This window comes from Vigna umbellata, chromosome 1 (assembly GCF_029865625.1).
Source record: "Vigna umbellata cultivar VRB3 chromosome 1, Vumbellata_1.0, whole genome shotgun sequence".
Lineage (NCBI taxonomy): Eukaryota > Viridiplantae > Streptophyta > Magnoliopsida > Fabales > Fabaceae > Vigna > Vigna umbellata.
The window spans coordinates 61,169,841-61,181,467 of NC_142165.1; the positions used below are offsets into that span (position 1 = coordinate 61,169,841).

The window sequence follows — 11,627 nt, forward strand, 5'->3', positions numbered from 1 at the left end:
CTTGTATAACTACAAGGTTCATATTACCCTAATCTCATTCGAGTCTTCTACTATAATTTCAAATACAAAGACGGGTTGCCTTCACTAGTGTAAAAGATATTGATATCGCTCATGAAAATGATATCTGGGAAATTGTTGCACACCTTCTTATTCGAGAAGATGTTGTAACTACAAAAACAAGATTTGAAGATTACTGAAAATGGATGAACAACTCATTCATTATCTAATGGTTTGAATCTTATGTCTAAGGGTGTCAAATCACGCACAGTTCTCTAAGGAATACCTCCTAATCATATATGGACTATTGAATCATGTCACTAATGAATGGTCCATTCGAATAATTGACGTAATGCTAAAGGCAAAAAGGTTCCCTTCCTACCCTCTTCCTTACTCCTTGTTGATTTCAAGGATAGTTGGGTATAAAGGAGTGAGCACTGCCGGAGAACTGGTCCAAAGCACTCTGGCATCTAACTAAATTAGCACAAGTGAACTTAAGCAAACAAGCTTCATTCTTCATGGAGATGCCTTTTTTCAAAAAGGAGATGTACTAGCTAAAGACTTCGATGAAGATCAAGAGAAGCTAGATGATGCTACTGCTGTTGTAGGGCTTTTGTCCTCCATAAAAGAACAAATCGCCAATATCAATAGAAGGATGGAAGAAATGTTTCTTCTTCAAGGCATTAGGCATGAAAAAGTTTGTTGTTTAATTAAAAATTTAGACATTAAAATGTCTAGTCTAGAAACCAAATTTGACGAATATTTTGTTGGAGATGATGAAGTTAGAGATGAATTTAAAATCAATAGAATATTTATCTTTCTATTTTACCTCAGATGTCTAATTTAGTGGGAGTTTATTAAGTTAACATTTTCAAGGGGAGTAAATAATTTCATAATTTTTCATTATGATAAAAAATTGGGAAAGAGAAAAAGTTTAAAGAAGCATATGTAATTTTTTTATAAGTCCATCTAATATTCAATTTTTGTTTAAGTTGTGAATGTGCAAGATATTAAAAAAAGGTTTAAATCATAATTTGATATTCATCGAAAAGGGAAAGATTGTTGAGAAAAGAAAAGATAATGAAAGATAAGATATTTTGATGATGATAAAAGCAAGTCCTAGAATTCAAACATGCAAATAATATTAGAAGACTTTTAGTTTAGTTTTAAGCTTTTGTAATAAGTCTCTTATATTTGTGTATAGGACTTAGTTTAGAAGGTTACACAACAACTTATATAATAACATTCAAAAAAGATTTTAAAATATTTCAAAAATGCTATGTGATAATTGATTAACTTAAGTGATAATCGATTATCCAAATTGAATTCAGATTTTCAGAAAAGTCTATGTAATAATCGATTATCACTTACGGTAATCGATTACCACATTGAGAAATAATTTTATGAAATGTCTCTGTGATAATCGATTATTACATTTGTCAACACTCAATTTTGTCCGGGTTGAAAAAATGTGTTTTTATTGGTTTTTTTATTTTATTTTACCTTTTTGTTTTATTCTATTTTTATGTATTTAGATTTTTGCTTTTAATTCAATTTCTATTTTTCTTATCTTCAATTTGTTTTAATAGAGTTAATTAATCAAAATAATTAAAAAATTGAAAAAATAAAATTAAAACTGAAAATAATTAAAAAATAAAATAAAATTGAAAAATAATAATAATAATAAAAAAATAGAAAACGTGGAAAAGGGCGCGTATGGGAAGCATGTCGGAAGGAGGGGGACCAGGTGGTTACAAGAGAATATTTTCCAAGATTTTGGGGGAAGAGGATTTTGTTGGATCAGGGAGAGAAAAAGGGAGAAGGAGGACACACACGGGGACCATCATTTGGGAATCATCATCCAGATTCATCATTGGCACCGGCAGAGAAAACGAAAGGCTAGAGGAGGTCACCGGATACAGAGCGATAGCAGCAGCCGTAGCAGCAGGTAAGTCTCTAGTTCATCTGTACATCCAGACTCATCATGAACGCTTACTGCATAACTGCTTCTTATGCTTATTCCATCATGAATGCTTTTCCTCTGAACATCATGAGTTCCCTCATCACCAACCTCCCCTTCCATTCATTCTCTGTTTCACCACGTTCCCTCTCTCCTTCCTAACTCTCACGCTCACGGCCAATCTCAACAAACCAAATCCAAAACCCATTGCACAATCGAAGAAGGAGGGGATGAGCTGGAGCGACGGCCGACGATGGTCTCGGCGGTGAAAGGCTGAGAGCTCGACGAAGAAGAGGCGGCCCGTGTGTTTGAACTGGCAGAGACGAACCCCTCCCTGGGTTGCTGGTGTTGGAGAGAGCAGACAAGAGCAAGGAAGCAGTGGCTCAGTATGGCGCGGCGTGGCGCGGTGGATAGATCGAGAGAGACGATGACATGGTAGCTGGTCCGTAGAGGCAGTGATACGGTGGCCACCTTCGTTGCGGTGGCTAGCTTGGTCCGCGGTAGTCAATCGGAAGAAGACGTGGTCGTTGAGTGACATAGGTGAGTGTCTCTGAACCCTTTTGATCAGAGAGAAGGAAGCATTGGTCTCATTTGAGAGGAACGGCGTGAATGAGTGAATGAGAATGGGAAGGCAGAACCCCTAGGAGAATTCTAGGTTAGAAACTACCCCTGTGGGCCAAGCCCAGAATTGAACGAACGAGCGCTCGTTATCCAAACGAACGAGCGCTCGTTAAACTTAAGCCTTTTCCGACCGTTCGCTCAGCCTTCTCCCAAAAGAGCGCTCGTTATTCAAACGAACGAGCGCTCGTTAAACTTAAGCCTTTTCCGACCGTTCGCTCAGCCTTCTCCCAAGAGAGCGCTCGTTATTCAAACGAACGAGCGCTCGTTAAACTTAAGCCTTTTCCGACCGTTCGCTCAGCCTTCTCCCAAAAGAGCGCTCGTTATTCAAACGAACGAGCGCTCGTTAAACTTAAGCCTTTTTCGACCGTTCGCTCAGCCTTATCCCTAAAGAGTGCTCGTTATACAAATGAACGAGCGCTCGTTAAACTTCAGCCTTTTTTCGACCGTTCGCTCAGCCTTCTCCCAAACGAACGCTCGTTATCCAAACGAACGAGCGTTCGTTAAACTTCAGCCTTTTTTCGACCGTTCGCTCATCCTTCTCCCTAACGAGTGTTCGTTATCCAAACGAACGAGCGTTCGTTAGCCTTAAGCCTTTTCGACCGTTCGCTCAGCTTTCTCCCTAACGAGCGTTCGTTATCCAAGCTTTTCGACTGACCGTTCGACATTATTTTATTTTTATTTTGGTACCCCCATTTTTTATTATTTAATTATTCATTTGCCTTTTTATTTATCTTATTTCATTTCATTTTTATTTTATTACTTTATTTTATTTATTTCTTTTAAATATCCACTTATTTCAAAAAATATATATATATAATAATTTTACTTATATACACATATAAAATAGAAAATTACAAAAATTTGTTTTAAAGGTTAAGCACACGTGTGACCTCTCGCGTCGTCCTTGTGTTAAAAACCTTTTCTTCTTTCTTATAAAAATTATTACAAAAATATTTAAAGGTTTAAACGCACGTGTGACCGCTCGCGTCGTCCTTGTGCTAAAAACCTTTTTTTCTTTTCTTAAATAAATTTCAAAAATATGTTTTAAAGGTTTAAGCACACGTGTGACCGCTCGCGTCGTCCTTGTGCTAAAAACCTCTTCTTCTTCCTTAAATAAATATACAAAAAGTATACGTTTTGAAAGGTTGAACACTCGTGTGATCGCTCGCATCGTCCTAGTGTTCAATACCTTTCTCTCTTATTTATGTAATATTAAACGAGGGTATGAGTGCTCGTGCGATCGTCTGCATCAGCCTAGCACTCAATACTCTTAAGTTTTCCTAAATAAGTAGATAACGGTATGAGTGCTCGTGTGATCGTTCGCATCGTCCTAGTGCTTAATATCGTTATCTCTCTTTTCAAAATAATTAAAAACATTTAAATATTATTTTAAAGGTATGAGTACTCGTGCGACCGTCCGCGTCGGCCTAGTACTCATTATCTTCTTTTTTCTCGAAAATATAAAAAACATAAAATCTTTAAAAATAAAAAACATCAACACTTTCAAACAAACAAACAATCTTTCCGCCAGAACTACGTAACCCTGATTTCTCATTTTGAATGAGAATACGTAGGAGCAAGGTCAATCCTTGTCGGGCCCAAAAAACTAAAAAATATATATTTTGTTTCTTTAATTTTTTTATTTTAGGGGATAGTTAAACATTTAGCAAAGCACATTAAATTCGCGTATTTAATTAAAGGTACTGCCTTAAGGCAGGCGTTGTAGGGTGCTAATACCTTCCCTACACGTAACCGACTCCCGAACCCGAAATTCAGTTTTCGCGGACCTTGCCTTATCATTTTATGGTTTTTCCGTAGTTTTCCAGAATAAACTATGGTGGCGACTCCAAATCTCTTTTTAAAACCGGTTTCTTTTTGGATCGTCGTCCCGTCGCGATTCCGGTTGCGACAGGTGGCGACTCCACTGGGGAAGTTTAGAGAGTCGAGCCATTTAATTAGATGCGCGAATTCGATGTGGTTTTGCTTTGTGTTTTTCTTTCCCTTTTCTCTATCTATGCTTGATATTTGGAATAACTGCAATAACTGTGGAATATTGAACCCTAGGGTAGACAATATGTTTATATCTGCCTGGGAATTTTTCTGGTTGTTTTGCAGGTGAGGGTTTGGATGTGCATAATTTTCTCCCTTCACACACACACTTTCGGCATATCATGAGTGGGGCCCTATACCCGGGTCTGAGCGTAACTTAGAATTCGAGGAGTTGTGTAGCGGTGTCACTCTGGGATGTACTTCCTGTTTGGCTATCGTGAGAACTCCAGCTAGAGTCTATTCTCTTCATATGTGTTTCCACACCTAGTTGATTACTCGAGTGTTGTGGAGATGCTATGAAGGGGGCCATAGCTCTAGTAACCTTTGACCTTTAGGTTCAGGTAACCATCCTTGTGAGATTGCATATACTTGACCTTGAACTCAAAGCAGTGAACCTTTGGTAGGGCACGATGGGAGGAATATGTACTTCTGTAATCCTCACGCTGTTCATGTTTTTTTAATAATGATATTACATTTCATACCATGCATGTGCTTTGTTTCGTCATGTTGTTTTATTATCATGCATCATATTCATACATCATTTAGCAACATGTTAATTTTAAAGGAAATCAAAGGTACCTACTTGACTTCATACGAGATGGATGTTAACACAAGATCTGATGCCACACGGCACACCGACTCTTCCGATTTGAGAAAGAAGTATAGTCTAAGGACCCATGTTGGAAATTTGACCGGGCTGATAAACTTGGGCAAAAGGCTTAAGACTATAAAGAGAGAAACCTTTCAGAGAAGATATGGAAATTTGTTGAATTTAATGGAGGTTGAAGTACAAATACCCGTTATCACAGCCTTGGCACAATATTATGATTCTCCGCTTCGATGTTTCACATTTCAAAACTTTCAGTTGGCGCCAACCATAGAGGAGTTCGAGTATATCTTGGGTTTGCCATTGGAAGGCACCACTCCCTATCAACATTTAGAGCATCATGCCTCTATACCCACCATTGCTGCCATCATGAAATTACATCCCAAGGAGCTTGAAGACAGGATGATGATGAGGAATCAATTGCATGGGTTATCACAAGGATATCTAGAGCAATATTTACATCACCTGGCTGATAAAGAGGATTGGGAAACTTTCATGGATGTATTAGCCCTAACCATATATGGCATTGTCTTGTTTCCCAAAATAGAAGAATTCGTGGATTACACCGCAATAGACGTCTTCGTGGCGAGTAAAACCAAATCAGAGAATCCTGTAACAGCAGTCCTTGCGGATGTTTATGGGACCTTGAGTTTTTGCCATGAGAGAAAGGGAAAGAAGATTCTTTGTTGTTTACCGGCGTTGTATACATGGATGACAACGCGCGTGTTTAAGGAGATGGTCGACGTTAAGAGTCTATCGGAGACTTTGTCACATCAAGGGCTTAAAGGTAAAGGAGGAAACGATTGGGCCCGATTCTTTTGTCGGCTTGAGCGAAAGAAGTATAAAATGGCGCCTTCCTTGGCTCGGAAATAAACTGGCTATACAACATTGTGGTAGTTTTCCTAATGTGCCTCTCATAGGTGCCCGATACTGTATCAATTACAACCCCCTTTTGGTGCAAAGACAATTTGGGCATCCTATAAAAGGAGCACCTTCATCAGATTACCTTGCTACCCTATTCATTTATTACGAAGATGGGCATTTCATCGAATTGTTAAGAAAGGTTAAAAGCGCCTGGGAAAATGTTGTTCGAGCAGAGAAGGACTTGAGGGATGGAGTAGTGGATAGCAGGGTTAGTTATCACACCTGGATTCTGGAGAGAGTGAAAGTAGTCAAGTTGCCTTTCAAGTCAATCAAAGATCAATCAGCTAGTGAAGGACCATCCCAAGCCCCAGAAAGTGAAGAGGTGCAACAATTGAAGGCTGAGATGGAGAAATTGAAGGTGAGAAATGCTAGGTTGGAAAACGAATTACAAAGGGCGCGTAATGATCTTGTGGATATGAGAAGTGATAATGAAGAAAAGTCGCGAGCTTATGAAAACATTGTCAAAAGCCAGAAGGCTGAAAAGGGATTATACATTTCGAGTGAAACAGGATCTAGCGGCCGCGAGTAAGGAATTATCCATGAGGGTAAATGAGAAGAAGGTGGCTTTAGAAGAGGGAAAGCAGTGGAAGCATCTCTACGAAGAAGCCAAAAGAGATAAGCGAGAAGCCCTGAAGAGACTAAGAGAAGCGCAGGTGCAGGTAGAAAAAGCGGGGCATGAGATGAAGAGATGGCCATGTCGTTTGAGGCGGATATGAACCGGGAGCGTTGGAAGCTAGCAGAAGCAGAAGAAGAGCATCGAACTCTGATAAAACAAATGGAGGAATATATTGAGAACAGGAGGAGCGATGGAGGTCGATAGAATTTGAAGAAAGGCATCAGGCCTTGATAAAGCAAATGAAAGAGCACATCGCAGAGCAAGAAATGGTTGTAAAGCACTGGAAGGAAAGCTTCTCTCAGTTGGCTGCTTTGGCAAATGGGGCAATTGAAGACATCCCCAGGATGGTGTCGAATGTTGAAGCTAGTACTCATTTTCGTAATTCACCAGCAGAAATAGAATTGTTTATTAATCATTGTAAATGGTTGGTGGTAGAGATGAAATGTTTCATTGCCCGGGCGCGGGATTGATGTACATCAGAATTATGTGTTGTTCCTTAGACTATGTAATGGATCAAATTTTCTTTAAATGAAAGATAGGGGATGTTTGTTTGGTATCGGCTTGTGTTAATTTTCCATCAGTATTGTCATCGTTATCCTGTGATTTCCACTTATCACTAGCATGCATCATGTTTTCTTTTGTTTTGCATTTTTCATCCTTATCTAATTTAATTTAATAAAAAATAATAAGCAGTACAAGTGAGAGAACAACGGCAAGTTTTCCACGACATCCGTACAGGACCAAAGCTAACTCGAAGGTCATGGAGAATTGGGAGCAGTCACACGAATCTATTAAGGCTGATGTCAGCCAGTTGAAGGATCAGATGGCCTAGATTTTGGCAGCTCTCGAAGCCCTGAAGGCTGTGGGAGGGTCGACGCCTGTGCAAGTTGAGGGAAGTGCTCAATATTACCCTCCGTTGTTCAATGCTGGGAGCCAGTCTATTCCGTTCCCAATGTATGGATTACCTCCAGGTTACACCCCACCTGTGGGAGAATATACAGAAGGGGAGCAGACTTCATTCTCTTTCCCTACCACTGCCAATGTACCGCCAATCAGTACTCAGGGACCTGTTGTAATGTCCGCACCTATGGTAAATGAAGGAATGCATGCAAACATGTCTGATGGAATACGAGTAACTCCGGTGCCACCTGTGATTACCGGAGAGGGCTTTTCTACAGGGGCTGCGCCATATACTTCGTTTCAGGGGGTAACTAGTATTGTCGATGGGGCAAAGGATAAACTTGAGAGCCTAGAGGCAAGATTGAGGGCTGTTGAGGGGTTTGAAAGTTATGGGTTCGGAGATGTTGCCAGATTGAGCTTGGTTCCTGGCGTCAAAATACCGCATAAGTTCAAGGCGCCAGATTTTGAGAAGCATAAGGGAAATACATGCCCTAAGAGCCATCTGACCATGTTTTGCAGAAAGATGGCTGCATATGCTTATGACGAGCAGTTGCTCATCCATGTTTTTCAAGATAGTTTGGCTGGAGTGGCATTAAACTGGTATACTCATTTGGAGCCGACTCGAATTCGTTGTTGGGCGGACTTGGCTGATGCTTTTGTGAAGCAGTACATATACAATACACATGTCGCGCCAGATCGTTTACAGCTGCAAAACATGTCGAAGAAAGACAACGAAACTTTTAAGGAGTATGCTCAACGGTGGAGGGAATTGGCTGCACAGGTTGAGCCACCTTTGTATGATAAGAAATGGTGGCAATGTTTGTAAATACGCTCCAACCACCATTTTATGAACATATGGTGGGAAATGTATCTTCAAATTTTGCTGATATCATCGTGATAGGCGAGCGGATAGAGATCGGGTTGAAAAATGGGAAGATTGCATATGGCTCGTCGGTGGTTGCAAATTCCAAAAAACCCAATTTCAACTCAGGAAAAAGAAAAGAAGGAGATGTGCATGCAACATCTGCAACCCCCGTGTGGAGAGGTCAGGCTCCCACTCATAACTATCGACCATACTGGGGTCAACATCCACATGCAGCTAACGCGTCATTTGGTCATCAAATTAGGCCTCAACAACAACCAGGGTACTATCAACCACAATACATCCCGACGAATAATTGGAGGGGAGGGGCAAATGTAGGTTCCAATATGAATGTGGGTCCAAATACTTATCCAAGAAGGAACCAAGAAAGAAATTATGTTAACTTTACCCCAATTCCTACAACTTATACGGAATTATTGCCTCATCTTATCAAACAAGGTTTAGTTGTCGTTTGTCCCCTGAAGCCTTTGCAGCCTCCGTACCCAAGAGGTTATGATGCAGATGCAAAGTGTAGTTATCATGGAGGGGCCGCTGGTCATTCCACTGAGAGGTGTCTGGCTTTCAAGCATAAAGTGCAGACTCTAATTGATTCTGGGTGGTTAAAGTTCCAAGAGGATAAGCCTAGTGTCGAGGCCAATCCTTTATCTGGGCATGGAAGTGCTTCGACGAATGTGTCGAAGTGAAAGAACATGAGCTGGTGAGAAATGTGAAAGAAGTCAGGAGCTCTAGGAGGTTTATTTTGGAGGCGTTGCTGAAAGTGGGTATCTTGAAGGGTGATTATGATGAGAGTATGGCATGCGCGCTCCACCCAGATGCTGAGCACTCTATTGAGGAGTGTGTTGAGTTTGAAGAAATTCTGCAAGGCCTGCTAGATCGTGGTCTGATGCAGGTATGCTACAAGAATGAGAGGGAGATGTATTTGCACAAACTGGTGAATCCGGCATGATTTTACCAGAACCATTGGTGATTCGTTTCACTAGACTACCTCTATCCCACCAACTCAAGGAAGGTCGCCCGTTGTTATCCGTGTACCAGCCCCTTTTCCTTACAAGAACGAAAAAGCCGTCCCATGGAGATATGGGACGCATGCGTCAGGCGAAACACAAAGCGTTGACCCTGTCGTCAAAAACATATCAGGGATAGGTGGAATGACTAGGAGTGGTCGAATTTTCACATCACCAGAGTTGGCACGAGAAAGAGTTAATGATAAGGAAGCAACGATGGCCGCGAAGCAAAAGAATTCTTAAAGGGGAAGGGTGCACAGACAGAGGAGATCCCCGACAAGGAAGAGAGGAGAGAAGTTTCTGAAGAGGAGGCTTGTGAATTTTTAAAATTCATACAACAAAGTGAATATAAGGTGGTGGAACAGTTAAACCGTATGCCTGCTCGTATATCCTTGTTAGACTTGCTCATGCATTCGGCATCACACAGAAAGTTGCTAATGAAGATACTCAGTGAGGCTCACGTGGAGCAAGGTATTTCGTTGAATAAATTCGAGGGTATTGTTGGCAATATTGTTGCTAATAATTATCTCACCTTTACGGATGAAGAGATACCTGCTGAAGGAAGAGGGCATAACAAGGCTCTTCACGTCTCTGTGAAATGCCTGGATCATGTTATAGCGCGTGTTTTAGTGGACAATGGGTCCTCTTTGAATGTTATGCCGAAAGCAACCTTGGAAAAGCTACCTTGCGAAGGAATGCATATGAGGCCGAGTTCAATGATTGTGAGGGCGTTTGATGGTAGTAAAAGAGAAGTGATGGGAGAGGTGGAATTACCAATGCAAGTTGGCCCGTGTGTCTTTCAAATAACATTCCAGGTTATGGATATCCTGCCAGCTTATAGTTGTCTGTTGGGGCGCCCATGGATTCATTCGGCGGGAGTTGTGCCTTCTACACTACACCAGAAGTTGAAGTATGTGATGGGAGATAAGCTGGTGATAGTATCAGGAGAAGAGGATCTTCTTGTGAGTGCGCCATCATCCACGCGCTACATCGAGGCGGCTGAAGAAGCTCTCGAGACAGCCTTCCAATCGTTGGAGATTGTGGGAAATGCTTGTGTGGAACCGTTTACAGTAAATCCTCATCTATCATGTGCTTCTATTATGATGGCCAAGATTATGCTAAAAGAGGGCTATATATATGGGGAAGGTTTGGGCAAATATCGGCAGGGGCGAGCATTCCCTCTAGAAATCGTTGAAAACAAGAACAGATATGGCTTGGGGTACAAACCTACCAAGGAAGACAGGAAAAGGATGATTGAAGAAAGAAAAGAACGCAGTCTAGCCCGTGCAGAAAGACGAGAGCCCAGAGAGAGCAAAATTCACATTGTTGACATCAAGGAAAGCTTCCGCAGTGCCGGGTGGATCAACACTGGCCAGATAGCAGCTGTGGAGGATGAAGAAAGGCCTCAAAGTTTGAGCTTTGTGTGGGCTTGCTCCCTTGATACTCAACTTAGCAATTGGGAAATGCTGGATTTACCTGTGATGCTTAATGTGAACAAAATGTAATAGTTTTAATTAAGCTTATAGTTTTGATTGGGGCTTTAGAACTGAGGTTTTGCGGATTGATTCTTTTTACTTTTCACTCAGCGTGATAATAAAGTTGCATTTCATCATCATTTGGCATTTTTCTTTGTTTATCTTATTTATTTATACTTTTTCATAAATTTAAATGATGCAGATGTGACAATGATTGTTTTGAAAATAATGATATCAATGTTCCTAATTTTGAGCACCCTATCAATAATACGGAAGATGATGTGGAACCCTCTCCAGAATTGTTGAGATTAGTGGAACAAGAATCTAAGGAGATAAAACCCCATCAGGAGGAGATTGAAATACTCAACTTGGGAGAGAAGGATGAGATAAGGGAAGTGAAAATCGGTACTAGTATGAAAATGGAAGTGAGGGAAAGTTTGCGTGCCCTGTTGAAGGAGTTTAAAGATGTGTTCGCGTGGTCTTACAATGACATGCCGGGTCTAGATACCGATATTGTGCAGCATAGGCTCCCACTCAAGCCAGAATGCCCTCCAATCAAGCAAAAACTAAGAAGAATGAAGCCGGAAATGT

The 11,627-nt window shown here is 40.9% G+C and overlaps 1 protein-coding gene across 1 annotated transcript; it reads left to right on the top strand.

Moving 5' to 3' along the window:
- Nucleotides 1-1,713: 1,713 nt before the first annotated feature.
- On the top strand, nt 1,714-11,066 carry LOC148205965 (uncharacterized). Its single transcript, XM_088105884.1, has 5 exons — nt 1,714-1,945; nt 7,953-8,095; nt 9,216-9,446; nt 9,538-9,756; nt 9,807-11,066. The coding sequence occupies exons 1-5, from the start codon at nt 1,714-1,716 to the stop codon at nt 11,064-11,066; spliced, it is 2,085 nt and encodes a 694-aa protein (XP_087962010.1).
- The last annotated feature ends 561 nt before the right edge of the window (nt 11,067-11,627 follow it).

Bases quoted from the DNA above. Each gene is read 5' to 3' on its own strand.
- LOC148205965 (XM_088105884.1), top strand. From the start codon at position 1,714: ATGGGAAGCATGTCGGAAGGAGGGGGACCAGGTGGTTACAAGAGAATA. The intron at 9,447-9,537 runs GTATGCTACAAG...TCGTTTCACTAG, and splicing joins TAGATCGTGGTCTGATGCAG to ACTACCTCTATCCCACCAAC. The intron at 9,757-9,806 runs GTTAATGATAAG...GAATTCTTAAAG, and splicing joins CAGAGTTGGCACGAGAAAGA to GGGAAGGGTGCACAGACAGA.